A 15,995-nucleotide genomic window follows, 5' to 3' on the forward strand; every position below is an offset into this window, starting at 1 on the left:
TCAAATAACGAGGAAAAAACACACACCAAATTGCAAGCTATTTCAACATAAGTTTCAGAACACAAGACAGCACCGGCAGTTAACAAAACCACAGACAAGACGTCTGAGAAACACTGTTCGTAAACGCTGCCAACAAACTGTGTCTCCCTGTCTCATGCCAACGTTCATTGTCACTTGGGTGGCCAGTCCAACGCTCACCACTACACAGTCCTTTCAGTGATGGAAGAAGCTGCGTAAAACAAAGCTTTCTTCTTCTTCTTCTTCTACTCTCTCCCCCATCTCTCTCTTCAAGTAAGAACAGGTAACATTGTCGACACCAATATATATATAAAAAAAAAATTTAAAAGATTTAAAAGTATGCACCTCTCTGTAGGTTTGTTGTTACAGATCATTGACATGTGAATCACGAATACCTCTGAGCGTGATGTTGAAGACTCCCTAAAGATCAACATGTCTGATAATAAAACAGTGCACATGTGCACACAGACAAACACACACACACACACACACACACACACACAGAGGACAGTTGTTCTTGTTCACTTTTCTTTCAGCCTTACCTGGAGCTGCGTGTTGAATGTGTGCAGGTGTTGATGGCTGTAAGTAGTCATCGTCATCTGACCCTTCTGACTGATCACACACACACACACACACAATTCAAGATATTATTTCCTTTCACCCACTTCAAAGTATGCAGGGTTTACAAACAGATAAACAAAAGAACAAAATAAACATGAAAAACAACTAATAGGTGAACTGCGTTTACAACACACATGTATCAAATAAAACGTAAAATCCTCGAACGGCATGCACACGATCAAAAGCATATCAAAATAAGCTTTAAAATTGCCCAACAGAGTAACAAGAAAACAACTTCTTACACTGGTGTACTCTCTGGAAGTAGAATTATGAAGCTGGTTTTATCATTTTAAAAAGACATTTGCCATCTTTACAAAGTTTTAAACTAAAAGCTAACACACACACACACACACACACACACTCACTCACTCATTCACACTCACACACACACACACACACACAATTTGTTTGGAATTGTACATATGGTTAAATCCAAAGAAAGATGCGCGCTGGTTTTATCATTTCAAAAAGACATTTGCCATCTTTACAAGGTTTTAAACTAAAAGGTAACACACACACACACATACACACACACATACTCACACACACACACACACACCATACACACACACACACACACACACATACATACACACAAACACACACACACACACACACACACACACCTTCCCTGAAATACAATATATACACTCTGAAAAAAAAACCCAACTCACATTAAAGTCGTCTGACCACCCACCATCATCACTGGCATCACCATCATCTGATTTTTTTTTTTTTTAACACACACAAAAAAAGTTATTAAAAGACAGGACAGAAAAAAAAGAAAGAAGAAAAAAAAAATCTCATCATCATCAATATAAACAAAACAGTCTCAAAGTCTGTGGCCTTTCATGCCCTGCTCTCATGGTGACCTCAGTTTCGATACCCCTCCACTTCTGTGCTTGGGGCAAGTCATGTCAGTGTCTTCAGTGTCGGCAGATTCATGGGGGACTGTTGTTTGAGGGACGTGGTGGCGGTCTCCACACTGGGAGGGACGCTCACTCAGTCTGGCTCCGCGACTAAGCCATTATTGTCGTTAGTAGGGGGCTTACTGGGTGGTGTCCTAAGTACGTTGAATCAGAACAGGCACCACTGAACACCACCGAAGTGACAGTGCAGCAGTGCAGGGTCTCCTCTGGTGTGTGGCCTCCTGGCGGCCTAACATCGATGGTTCCCTGTGGATTGCCGACGACGCTGGAACTGCGACAGACGAACCCGGGTGTGGCCATGTATGGGGGAATCTAAATGAGCGGCTTGGGAGTAATGCCACTGAAACAGTGCACATGATGGGGCAGCAAAAAAAAAAACAAACAAACCGAAAGCTGCACTGTAAAGAAGACAGCAGACTAGCAGTCATTCAAAACAAATACCCGTTGACTAATCAATCACCTTTGACTGCGATTGGATTGCAGGAGTTTTGTGACAGTCCCTTATCAAGCTCTTATCCCTCAATCTCAGCATGGCTGTGGCTTTGAATACGACCTGAATCATTTGACTGGCCGCATACAGGCTGGAAACATGCCAATCGACAGACAGACAGAGAAAATACAAAAAAAAAAACTTAGCCATATGAAAAGCACAGGAACAGGAGTCATAATGGCTGCCGGAAAAAGAGGGCACTAGTCAGGAGGGGCAAAGGGGAGGTTACCTACTTCCGGGAGGTTATCGGCTGTAGCTACTTTCGTTTTCTCCGCATAGGCGGATAGTAGTTTGCACAGGACAGGAATGTCAGACCCCTGCCAGAGTCTGCACTAGTGGGTCATGGTTAAGTATGTGTAATTAAACATGCCGTTTATCTAATAATGATAATGATAACGATAATGATTGATGATAACGCCCCCACCTGGCGGGAAGTCTGTGGATTAACATCTTATCGCATCATAAAACATCTCTCTCTCTCTCTCTCTCTCTCTCTCTCTCTCCCTCTCAGATAATTACATCTCTGAAACAACAAAAAGTCATTTCCCACTCCAACCTCTCTGTGAATAGAAATAATTGTTGGTTTAGGCTACAAAATAAACATTATCATCAGTAACAGGCATAAATCAGACAGAAACAGGAATTAATTCAGAAACACACTATGAGATGACATTAAAAAAAAAATACTGGTAAATCAATAAAATTAAATATAAATTAAAAAAAAAAAAACAACCAAACACCACCCATTTCCACAAAATGTATACACATGCATGGGTCGTCCCTGGCAAAATTATGTAGAAAAATTTATTTTCATATTAAAAAACCCCCACACACTTGCAGACCCCCCAGCCCCACCCCCACCCCCCAAAAAAAAAGATATATATATACTGATACAGATATATAGATAGATACAGATATATATTCATACATACATACATATGTGTGTGTGTGTGTGTGTGTGTGTATGTATATATGTGTGTGTGTGTGTGTGTGTGTGTGTGTGTGTGTGTGTCTATATATATATATATATATATATATATATATATATATATATATATATATATATATATATATATATATATATATATATATATATATATATATGTAGGGGTTCTTTGGTGCTTTGCACTGTTGTGGAGTGATGTCCCTGAGGAAAGCAGCCAGAATTTCACACAGAGAAATATGTTGTGACAAAAAATAATACAATACAAATATATATTAAATGCACAATCATAAACAGAGATAATCATCAGCCTAGGCGCAATAGCTGAGTGGTTTAAGCGTTGGACTTTCAATCTGAGGGTCCCAGGTTCGAATCACGGTAACGGCGCCAGGTGTTTAAAGGGTGGAGATTTTTCCAATCTCCCAGGTTAACATATGTGCAGACCTGCTAGTGCCTGAACTCCCCTTCGTGTGTATACGCACGCAGAAGATCAAATACGCACGTTAAAGATCCTGTAACCCATGTCAGCGTTCAGTGGGTTATGGAGACCCGAAAATAGCCAACATGCATGAACCACGACAGAGTCGTCGGCAAGTCGATGTTGGTCGTGTAACAGAAAGAAGAAGAAGAAGAAGAGGCATGAATCAGACAGGAAAAATCACTCCATCAATAAAGAAAGAGAAAACATACTGAAAAGCAAATAACATCTGATACAACAACAACAAGAGAGGCAAGGCCTTCAAGACTCACTTGTGATACACTTTTTAAAAAAATCCAAGCTTTTTATGTGTTGAGTATAATTTCAAAATGTAATGTTTAAGATGAGAAAGATCAGTTTAAAGCAAATTAAGTCCCCTAGCATAATTACAGATTAATTTCCCTTTCTTACTATCTGCACCAAAACGTTTGCAAAATAAATAAAACTTCCATGCTTAGCAAAAGAAGTTCCTGTTCGAACAAAAAATGATAATAATGACTGCTCTTGTTGTTGGGTCAGAATATCAGATCAAAGTGCCAAGTTTAAGGAATACAAAAAATATAAATATAACAGTAAATGCAGTTTGCATATAATTAGGCTTCATTTTTTGGGGTTTTTTTGTGCCCATCCAAGAGGTGCAATATTGTTTTAAACAAGATGACTGGAAAGAACTGAACTGTTCCTATTTTTATGCCTAATTTGGTGTCAACTGACAAAGTATTTGCAGAGAAAATGTCAGTGTTAACTTTTACCACGGACACACACACACACGGACACACACACACACACACACACAGACAACCGAACACCGGGTTAAAACATAGACTCACTTTGTTTACACAAGTGAGTCAACAAAAATCCTCCAAACCCCACCCATTTGCACAGAATGTAAAGAATACCGATGCAGAGACACCATACGCGAGGAAAACTGCACATGATGACTGTACCTTGTTCCTGAGGTATAGGAGTTGGCTCTCGACCCGGTCTTGGCGGAAGCTGTGGTGCTGCCATAACCCTTGGTCTACAACAAGGGTTTAAATAAACGTATATATACACAGACAGGCATCTGGCAGAAACACTTAAGGGTAAGAGATAACACAATACTACTGATAAATGTCAGAAGTACGTAGAGTAAAAGTAAGTGGTAGACAAAAAGAATCTTGGTAAAAGTCAACTTACATGAGATAAAAGAGGCAACGTGTTGAGCCACAAGCTCTTCTTCAGGCTAATGTTTTCCTCGTTATTTCATCTCATGTAAGTCAACTTTTAGCAAAAATTTTTTCAGTCTATCTCTTACTGTTTCAAGTCAAAATCAGGCAGTCATAACCCCTTTTATCACCTACGCAGGATAACAGTTTGCACAAGACTACTTGATGTATCAGTTCAAACGATAAACACACCGCAAGCTAAATCAAACCAAGAGAATGGTAGAAGAATTCAAAATGCATCTAGCCAGCAGGATATGCTTGAAATATGAGACAGACTGCGCTGTTAACAAGGAAAACACAGACACACAGAACAACCTTTGACTTCCTCAGCTCTTCTCCTAAAAAGGTATCACTATCTGTTGCTGCAGAATAGCAAAGACATGTCAACACCTGATTTTTGACTCACTTGTGTAAACAAAGTGAGTCTATGTTTTAACCCGGTGTTCGGTTGTCTGTGTGTGTGTGTGTGTGTGTGTGTGTGTGTATGTCTGTGTGTCCGTGGTAAACTTTAACATTGGCATTTTCTCTGCAAATACTTTGTCAGTTGACACCAAATTTGGCATAAAAATAGGAAAAATTCAGTTCTTTCCAGTCATCTTGTTTAAAACAACATTGCACGTCTGGGATGGGCACAAAAAAATTAAAAAAAGAAGCCTAATTATATGCAAACTGCATCTACTGTTATATTTTTATTTTTTGTATTCTCTAAACTTGGCACTTTGACCTCTTATTCTGACACAACAACAAGACGAGTCATTATTATCATTTTCTGTTCAAACAGGAACTTCTTTTGCTCAGCATGGAAGTTTTATTTATTTTGTAAACGTTTTTGGTGCGGATAGTAAAAAAGGGAAATTACTCTGTAATTAATGCTAGGGGACTTAATTTGCTTTAAACTGATCTTTCTCATCTTAAACATTATATTTTGAAATTATACTCAATACATAAAAAGCTTGGATTTTTTTTAAGTGTATCACAAGTGAGTCTTGAAGGCCTTTCCTCTCTTGTTTGTTTTTTTTGCAATCGAACTTGAGCTCTAGATATGCCCCTTCATCTGTCGCATCACACTGTATTGCATGCACAACACTGCGCTGCAATGCTTTCTGTTGTGTTGTGTTGTGCTGTGCTGTGCTGTGCTGTGCTGTGCTGTGCTGTGCTGTGCTGTGCTGTGCTGTGCTGTGTTGTGTTGTGTTGTGTTGTGTTGTGTTGTGTTGTGTTGTGTTGTGTTGTATTGTGTTGTATTGTTGTATTGTGTTGTATTGTGGTGCACTGTAGTGCATTGTGTTCTGTTGTATTTTCTTGTATTGATTTGTATTGTATTGTAGTGGAGTGCAGTGCACAATGACAAGTGACATTTTTAAGGACAGATTTGAAAGAAAGAAAGAAAGAAAGAAAGAAAGAAAGAAAGGGGAAAAAAGAAAACAACCAACCACATAAAACATCCTGTGCACACATGCACAAAATCCTCTAGCTAGCAATGCTTACTACCCCTATTTTTTTTTCTGAAGGTGTAGTCTTTCAAATTCTATTTTTGTATCTATAAACATGTTGTACTGTAAATAAAATATTCAGCAACGGAAGTTATTACTCCTTTTCATTTCAGCCGGATAAAAAATGCTAAACAGGGAAGGCATTTCCAAATGATTTAATCAAATGAACATTAACCCACTGTGCAACCATACCTATCCAGTATCAGTTCTCGGAAGTTAAAACAGAAGCTGCTTCACTGTCGACCTATGTGGAATAATCAGTTCTGCACATTAGTTACACACTTGATCCAGAAAGCTCCAATATTACTGCAGTTGCAAACAGAGAAAACACCCAGTCTACACAATACCAGTGACTGAACGACTTCCTGTCAAACTGTTACAAAAAAAAACAAATGACTGCGTTGTTGTCATGCTGAGCAACCCCTTAGCGGTCTCTGCCTGCACTAGTCTCCACACAATCACACTTAAAGCTTCCCTGTCTGCCTGTGCGCTTGCCCCCTGATGACCATTCATCTCTGCTGTTCTTTTCTGCTTCCTCGTTTGTCTCTTTGTTGCTTGTTCTTCTCAGCCATACAGGACTTTTTATCAAGGATGGGTCTGTCGCTGATTTTGAATTGTTAATATCCTTGTATCCTTATCCCTGACATCTGCGATTTTTGATTTTGCACATATGCTTTTGAAAGGATCTTTCTGGGAAATGTTCTCTAACATCTGAAATGTTCTTTGGGATATGTTTTTTTTTTTGGTTTGATTGGTTGGTTTTTTAGGTTTGGGGGTATTTTTTTGTTTTTTGTATTTGTATTTGTATTTCTTTTTATCACAACAGATATCTCTGTGTGAAATTCGGGCTGCTCTCCCCAGGGAGAGCGCGTCGCTACACTACAGCGCCACCCATTTTTTTGTATTTTTTCCTGCGTGCAGTTTTGTTTGTTTTTCCTACTGAAATGGATTTTTCTACAGAATTTTGCCAGGATCAACCCTTTTGTTGCCGTGGGTTCTTTTACGTGCGCTAAGTGCATGCTGCACACAGGACCTCGGTTTATCGTCTCATCTGAATGACTAGAGGGGTTGTGGATGAGGGGTGGTGGGAAGTGGTGTTGCTGGTTTGTGTGTGGGGAGGGGTGTGATTAAGGGAGATGGAAGGTGTAGGTGTGGCACTTTTTGTGTGTCTGTGTGTGTGCTTGGGTTTATGTTTTCCTGTATTTCCTCAACACAAAGTTGTATGACAATGTATGTCTGTAGCAGAAGTAGTAGTAGTAGTCTTCGATTCTCTGTCTTCCACTTTAAGGGATGTTAAATGTTTTACAAATTATTTTTTTTTAATGGGGGTGGGAAGGGATTGGAGAAGGGGAAGGAGAGGAGGAGGGGGGGGGGGGGGGAGAGAGGAGGATGGTTAAGGAGCAGATGCAAGTGATCCCACACAAGTGTGTTCATTCTTTTGTTTAACATCTGTCTACACTTGTGGTACTGGTCGAAAATCCACCCCCTCATCCATACCACCCCTGCCTCATCTAATGAATTCTTTCCTTTTCATCTCTCTTCCATTTGCATGTCTATTATAGATATGCAAATATATATATATATATATATATATATATATATATATATATATATATATATCTCGCTCCCTCTCTCTCTCCATCTCTCTAGATATAAACAAAGGAAACAAGAAAGGCAAGGCCTTCAGGACTCATTTGTAATACACACTGAAAAGGAAAAAAAAACAACTTACAAATATTTGTGTGTTGAAATGTGTTCTCTATTCGTTATTATAATTATTAAAGCTTCACATTAAAAAAAAAAAAAAAAAGAAGAAAAAAACAAAGAAGGCTTCACAGCAGATTCGAACCACCAATATTGGGTCATGAATGAGTGATTTTGCGCACGGCATTCAACAACGGCACTCAAAAATGATTATTTGAGCATGTTCGTTCATTCATTTATTTATAGTCTGTTCACCTAAGAGCATGTTCATCTACAGTCTGTTCATCTAAGAGCATGTTCGTGTAGCGGAATAAATCCAGAACAGTAATCGAAGTGAAAACGCTGTTTAAATCATGTTATTTTGGTATATCTCGGCCATTTAAGAATTTCTTTCAAGTCCGAGGTAAAGGAGACCTTCCCATTGCCTGAAACACACTGCAATATGTGTCCGATATTTACTGATCTCCAAAAATCTGTGATCCACAAGCATCTAACTACGACACCATCCATTCTTCTTCTTCTGCGTTCGTGGGCTGCAATTCCCATGTTCACTCGTATGCACACGAGTGGGCTTTTACGTGTATGACCGTTTTTACCCCGCCATGTAGGCAGCCATATTCCGTTTTCGGGGGTGTGCATGCTGGGTATGTTCTTGTTTCCATAACCCACCGAACGCTGGCATGGATTACTGGATCTTTAACGTGCGTATCTGATCTTCTGCTTGCATACAACACACGAAGGGGGTTCAGGCACTAGCAGGTCTGCACATATGTTGACCTGGGAGATTGTAAAAATCTCCACCCTTCACCCACCAGACGCCGTCACCGTGATTCGAACCCGGGACCCTCAGACTGACAGTCCAACGCTTTAACCACTTGGCTATTGCGCCCGCCACCATCCATTCAATTTCTCTTTTCTGTTCATTCTAGTTAAACCAGTATCCACGTTAAAACATTCACATGCAGTAAACACGTCAATGATTATTTAAGAAATTCTTTCGATTCGGCGGTAAAAGAGACGTTGCCATCGCATCAGACTTTACAAGATGTTGTCAAGATCTGCACAAACCAGTGTAGACAAGGCTGACCTTAGTGAAACGGTGGATTCAATTTTTCTTTTGTGTTCATTCTAGTTAATTCAGTGTCCACTTCAGAATATTCATATGCAGTAAAGACGTCAATAATGTGGTAAGTGTCACTGTCAGTGTTCCATCCACAATTTGTATTTCTTTGCTTTTAATTGCGAACAAGAAAAACGATGCCATGACATCTGCTTTCAAGACGTTCAGGCAGCTGCAAAGAGGTAATAGCGTTTTCGGAATCCAGAACCAGCATCAACGAAATAAACCATTGATGATTCAGAAATACGGTTAAATTTGGGAGATGTACAAGCTATTATTGGTATAGATGTACAACCTATTATTGGTATGAATGTGAAGATTTTTTTCCTACTATGTTTAAGCCAAATTTGGTATTGGCAGACAAAGTATTTCCAGAGAAAATGGCAATGTTAAAATTTACCATGAACACACACACACACACAGAACCGAACACTGGTTATAACACTGACTCACTTTGTTTACACAAGTGAGTCAATAAAATAACAAACAAGTCAACTGGTAAAATTACAAGTATGTGTGTGTGTGTGTGTGTGTGTGTGTGTGTGTGTGTGTGTGTGTGTGTGTGTGTGTGTGTGTGTGTTAGTGTATGTGTGTGTGTGTGATTCTAGGTGCATGCGTATGCATGCGTGTGTATGTGCACATGGGCATGTCTGTGAGTGTGTGTGTGCACAGTTATGTGTGCATGAGAGAAAGCAAATGTGCATGTGTGTGTCTGTGTGTATGTGCCTGTGTGTCTGTGCGTGTGAGGGAAGGATAAATAGATAGACAAGACAGAGTGTGTGTATGCACTGAAAAATGAAGAGACAAAAAAAAAAAAAAAAAAAAAAAAAAAAAAAAAGTACAAAGGTATGAAATATAAGAAACATGACAGGAGAAAAAAAAGGAAAAAAAACCCCAATAAACTTGCTCAATAAACAGTCAGCAAAATTTTCAAATGAGCCAAAATACTCACGTGCTTTCAATCCTGCTCAGATGATCTTTTAAAACTCTGCAAAACACATTATTGTCCTCATTCAAATAAAGAAGAAAATTTTTTTAAATGCAAGACATCAAATTAATGTCACACCAGTTTAAACAACCCTTGCAAAACAAATCTGTATCATTCTATGAATAAACATTCAAGCAAGAAATAATGAAAAGAGATGAGCACAACAATTGGTAATGTCCATGCTGCCAGTTTGTGTGTGTGTGTGTGTGTGTGTGTGTGTTGTGTGTTGTGTGTGTGTGTGTGTGTGTACTGTGAATGGTTGCCTATTTTATCATGCATCCCAAGAAGAGACTAGATTCCTCCTGTACTTGCCAAATAGCTTCCTGTAACTCAGTATAACCTGCAGTTTCACACCCCCTTAGTCCTAAGTGTGTTTTTATCATAAATCATGCTTTACATATCCCTGCTGTCTGTTAGTGTTACTTTCATATCATTGTATTGTATTGTATTGTATTGTGTTGTATTGTATTGTATTGTATTGTATTGTACTGTATTGCATTGTATTGCATTGTATTGCGTTGTATTGTGTTGTGTTGCGTTGCGTTGTGTTGTGTTGTATTGTACTGTACTGTACTGTATTGTGTTGTTTTGTGTTGTGTTGTGTTGTATTGTATTGTACTGTATTGCATTGCATTGTATTGTGTTGTATTGTGTTGTGTTGTGTTGTATTGTATTGTATTGTATTGTATTGTACTGTATTGTACTGTATTGTGTTGTATTGTATTGTGTTGTATTGTGTTGTATTGTATTGGAATCAACTTCCTCAGTCTCTCTGTTACTCATCTTCACTGCAGTCTTTCAAATCCAGTCTAAAGACTCTTCTTTCTACACAGCTTAACCCTTTGCAGTATCCTGAACTAAATGACCATTAGTGAGTGAGAGCTTTAATTCTGAATTTGTAGGCCTTTTTGTGTGTGTGTGTGTGTGTGTGTTTGTTTTGTTTTGTTTTGTTTTTTTAATGGGTACTATTTATAATTGTGCTCTATGACTTATCATTATAATTATTATAATTATTATTAATTTTTCTTATGTATCTTAATTTTATATCTTGTATTCAATTTTTTTTCCTTTTGGGTACTTATTTGTTTATTTGTAAGCACCTAGGGCTTATCTTTAAGATTAGGCATAAATACTCATAAAAATGATAATAAGATTGCATTGTATTGTATTGTATTGTACTGTATTGTATTGTATTGTATTGTACTGTATTGGAATCAACTTCCCCAGTCTCTCTGTTACTCATCTTCACTGCAGTCTTTCAAATCCAGTCTAAAGACTCTTCTTTCTACACAGCTTAACCCTTTGCAGTATCCTGAACCAAATGACCATCAGTAATTGAGTTCTTTGTTTCAGAATTTGTAGGCTGGGTTTTTTTTGGTGTCTTTTTTTTTTGGGGGGGGGGGGGGGGGGGTTGGTTGTTTTGTTTTTTTTTTGTTTTTTTTAATGGGTACTATTTATAATTGTGCTCGATGACTTATCATTATAATTATTATAATTATTATCAATTTTTCTTATGTATCTTAATTTTGTATCTTGTATTCAATTTTTGTCAGAGACCAAGCTCTAAGCACTGTCGTGGATTGCAGGATCTTTAACATGGGTGTTTGAACTGCATGCATATACACACAAATTTGGTTCGGGCACTAGCAGGTCTGCACATCTGTTGACTTGGGAGATCAGAAAAATCTCCCTCCATCCTTTGCCCACCTGGCGCCGTAACCGAGAATCAAGCCCAGGATCCTCAGATTGAAAGTCTAACGCTTTCACCGCTCTGCTATTGCGCCTTTCAACACAAGCAGTCTGCAGAGAGCTATGGTTTGAGGCTGCCATTAATTGACCCATCTCAAGATACTCTTCAGTGCCACAGAGTCACTTGGTGGTGTTCAGTGTCGACTGTGCTGATACAACAGACACAGGACACCGCCTACCAAGCCCCCTCCAGACAATGGACTGCATAATCACCTCTCCAAAGAAGAGACAGACCATCACTGAAGTGTAACCCTCCAGTCATAGTGGCCATGAATCTGCCACCACGGAAGACTTTGACATGAATTCAACTTTGATGGGTGTGTTGGCTGAGTGGTTAAGAGTGCTGGATTCTCGCACTAAGTTCCCTGAGTTTGATCCCCAGTTCAGCGCACATGGTGGAGAAAGGGTGGAGATTTTCCAACCTGCCAGGTTAACATGCGTGCAGACCTGCCAGTGCCTGAACCCTCTTTGTGTGTATACTCACATGCAAAAGATCAAATACGCACATTAAAGATCCCCTGATCCATGTCAGTGTTCAGTGGGGTTATGGAGACACGAAAATACCCAGCATGCATCAACCATGACAGTCATCGGCAAGTCGATGTTGGTCATGTAACGGAAAGAAACAAGAAAGTCAACAGAGGCAAGGAAGTGGAGAAGATACATCTTCTTCTTCTTCTCCTGCGGTCATGAGCTCCATGTTCACTCATATGTGTGAATGGGCTTTGATGTGTATGACCATATTTCACCCCACCACGTTGGCAGCCATACTCCATTTTCAGGGCTGTGCCTGCTGGTTACGTTGTTTCCAAACCCCCCAAACCCTGACATGGATTACAGAATCTTTTATGTGTGTATTTGATCTTCTGAAAGCATATACATAAGAAGGGGGTTCAAGAACTAGCAGTCTACACATACGTTGACCTGGGAGATTGGAAAAATCTCTGTCCTTTACCCACCAGGTGCGCCAAAACTGGAGATTGAACTTGGGTGACTTCCTGAAGCTGGTAGGAGGCCGTGCTGGTGTGTTCAGCGGATGTCCATACTGCCAGGTTGTCTGCGTGCAGACTGTTGGAGACGTGCTTCGTGATGTTGTCTCTGATGTCGTTGATATACAACAGAAATAATGTTGGGGAAAGCACTCCTCCCTGGGGGACACCCTCACGTAGCTTGACCTTTCTGCTGTGGAAGCCGTCTAGTTTGACCCTTGCGGTCCCTCTGAAGAGGTAGTGCTGGATCCACATGTACATCTTGCTACATACGCCAGCTTGGAGAAGTTTCAGGATGAGGCCCTTCTTCCACACTTTGTCAAATGCTCTCAACAGGTCAAAAAACACGGCCAGTGTCTTCTTCTTCTCCTGAAAAGAGTTTTCGATGTCCTGGACAAGGAGGGCTAGTTGATCTTCTGTGTTGGGGAATTTTCTGTAGCCGGTCTGGGTAGGTGAAAAATCTGTGTCCTTTACCCACCAGATGCGCCAAAACTGGGGATTGAACTTGGGTAAGAACCCAGTGCTCTAATCATCTGGCCACTGCACCCATCATTACAGCAGGATACAAAGCACAACTGGAAGCACTACAATGCTTCTGTATTTCATGAGGATCAGCGCGGAAGACAATACTAATAAAGGATACTATAGTAATCCATTCTGGTTTAAGAAAATGTGACTGGGTTGTACTCAATGCTGCCTTTCATAATGTTTATTCTTCATGGTGATAAAATGCCAGGCATATATGTGCCAGTGCAACCATATATTAGTCTGGCGTGTCCATCTAATTCCCCCCCCCATTCCCCGCCCTCCCTTTTGTTCTGAGAGATCTCCCTGTCTTACTCAAAGGACTACTGACATGGCCAGACTCTATATTAATGTTTTTATCTTTTTAATTGAAATTATACTCACTGTCTTTTCTTGGCTGTGACAAAATTATACTTGGTATCAATGTCGCGTGGCTGCATTCGCTGGAAAATAAGAACAAGTGTGTCATTCTCTTTCCTGTCTTTGTTTTTCAGCTTTCCCTGATAACAACCACTCTGTGCTGAAAATGTTCAAAACTGAACATTTCTTCATAAACTTCACGAAAAGCACTTTAGCAGCATACATGCACAAATATACCTATGTATGAATATATATACATATAATATATATACACACACACACAGACACACACACACACACACACACAAACACACACACTCACACAAGCACGCACGCACACGCACACGCACACACTTCAATAAAGGGCTTTACAAAAAACAACAAAACTGATTCATTTCAAACCAGTTAATGTCACGATCCATAAATCAATCTATACAGAGTTGCCTCTTTCACACATGTGGTAATCTCACCAGAAGTTTGTTGCCATCTATTCCCTCTCTCAGGAAATCATCTCTGAATGCTGTCAGACTACTCTGAAACAGGAAATAATGACACTCATTCACAACGTTATCAACACATCGGTGTACAATGCTCTACAAGCTCCACTTCCTAACCACAGCATGGATAATGCATGACTGTGTAAGAATGCTGATTAAGTAGTTATGTAAATACATGAGGATGGCAAGCTTCTGCAACTGTTGTGTCTGTGTTGCGCAACTGGGCTGTGCTGAGCTGTGTTGTGTCTTGGTGTTGTGCTGAGTTCAGCCATAGTCAATTACTCTGTATGGAGTCTAGGGTGTTTTCTCCCAAGAGAACACACTGCCATAATCTGGTGATACCCATTTCATTCTTATGTGTCCGTCTGCATACGCACACACACATGCACGCACACACACACATACAAACACACACATATATATATTATATATATCATATCATATCAAGTGTCATGGCTTTTAGGTTTTATCAGCCTTTTGTCTGATCAATTAGGACTTTTTTTTAACTTTAAATAAGAGTGCGCAATTACTAATGTTATGGCTAGCTTCCTATGGAGAAAATAACTTGGAATCCATAATCCTTCCAGTGTTTATCTAATAAATTCTTAAAACTGTTAAGTGTTCCTGCAGTGACAATGTTACTGGGCAGTTTATTCCAGACGTTAACAACCCTGTTAGTAAAAAAAGTGTTAAAAAAGGTTTGATTTGGTGAACGTCTTCATCAGTTTTTATATATGAGGGTGTACTTGCATCTGTGTGAACATAAATAATAAATAAAATGGAGAGGGAGGGGTTATTATAATCTAGAATCTTAGCCAGACAGAGAAGTCAAGGTGGGTTTTAAAAGCAAAACAGGAGAGGACAAGGAGTCGCTGGGAGAAAAGGGAAGCGGGAAGAGCGTAAGGAAAGAAGCTGTTAAGGGAGCAGATTGACTGCATCCCTATCTCCTGTGTAATTTTACATTCACTGCGTTGCATAATGAACGCTGAATATCATACTGTTCATTTTGAGAAGGAAACTTTGAGTGCAAGATCTCCTTCCTCTCTTTCTTGTTTTTCTAAATATTTTACTGACGGGCGCAATAGCCAAGTGGTTAAAGCGTTGGACTTTCAATCTGAGGGTCCCAGGTTCAAATCTCAGTAACGGCGCCTGGTGGGTAAAGAGTGGTGGTTTTTCTGATCTCCCAGGTCAACATACGTGCAGACCTGCTAGTCCCTGAACCCCCTTCATGTAGGTATGCAAGCAGAAGATCAAATATGCACATTAAACCAAAGACCCTGCTTCCGTGGGTTATGGAAACAAGAACATACCCAGTACGCACACCCCCAAAAGTGGAGTATGGTTGCCTACATGGCAGGGTTAAAACAGTCATGCACGTAAAAGCCCTCTCGTCTACATATGAGTTGCAGCCCACAAACAAAGAAGAAGAAGAAATATTTTCCTGTTTTGTATTGAATGCATGAATGTGTGTAGTCTTGTTTAATATGTATATGTGTGTGCAGGCGAGGGGTGGCGTGAGGTGGGTTGGGGAGGTTGTGCAAGTATTTGTGTCTGTGTGTATGTTTGTGGCAGGTATGTGTGTGTGCATGTGTGTGTGTGTGTGTGTGTGTGTTCTTGTTCTTATAAATGCAAGCCTTGTGCTCCATATAAGTGTGCTCTACATGTACATATGTGCATGCGTGTGAGTGTGTGTGTGTGAGTGTGAGTGTGTGTGTATGTGTGTGTGTGTGTGTGTGCGTGCACGTGAATCAAATAAGTTGCCCAGTCGACTATTATGGTTATATGCAGCAGGTCTTATACTCTTTATACTTTTAAGATTTTGCCTTCAAGACAAAGACACTCACAACAGTATCGCGACAACAAGCTCAACAACTCAAACTCTCGCC

General features: G+C 39.8%; 1 protein-coding gene across 4 annotated transcripts in view; it reads right to left on the reverse strand.

Annotated features, from left to right (window-relative positions):
* LOC143293882 (uncharacterized) overlaps positions 1–15,995 on the reverse strand; it is a 79,248-nt gene that overhangs the window by 62,940 nt on the left and 313 nt on the right. For all 4 annotated transcript variants that reach the window (XM_076605218.1, XM_076605216.1, XM_076605217.1 and 1 more), the window contains exons 2-7: positions 14,083–14,145; positions 13,637–13,695; positions 9,954–9,989; positions 4,427–4,500; positions 1,314–1,360; positions 561–630 (exon numbers count right to left, since the gene is read on the reverse strand). In XM_076605218.1, the coding sequence (XP_076461333.1) occupies positions 561–630; positions 1,314–1,360; positions 4,427–4,500; positions 9,954–9,989; positions 13,637–13,695; positions 14,083–14,145 (349 nt within the window). The remainder of the gene's footprint in view (positions 1–560; positions 631–1,313; positions 1,361–4,426; positions 4,501–9,953; positions 9,990–13,636; positions 13,696–14,082; positions 14,146–15,995) is intronic.

This window comes from Babylonia areolata, chromosome 19 (genome assembly GCF_041734735.1).
Source record: "Babylonia areolata isolate BAREFJ2019XMU chromosome 19, ASM4173473v1, whole genome shotgun sequence".
NCBI classification, from domain to species: Eukaryota; Metazoa; Mollusca; class Gastropoda; order Neogastropoda; family Buccinidae; genus Babylonia; species Babylonia areolata.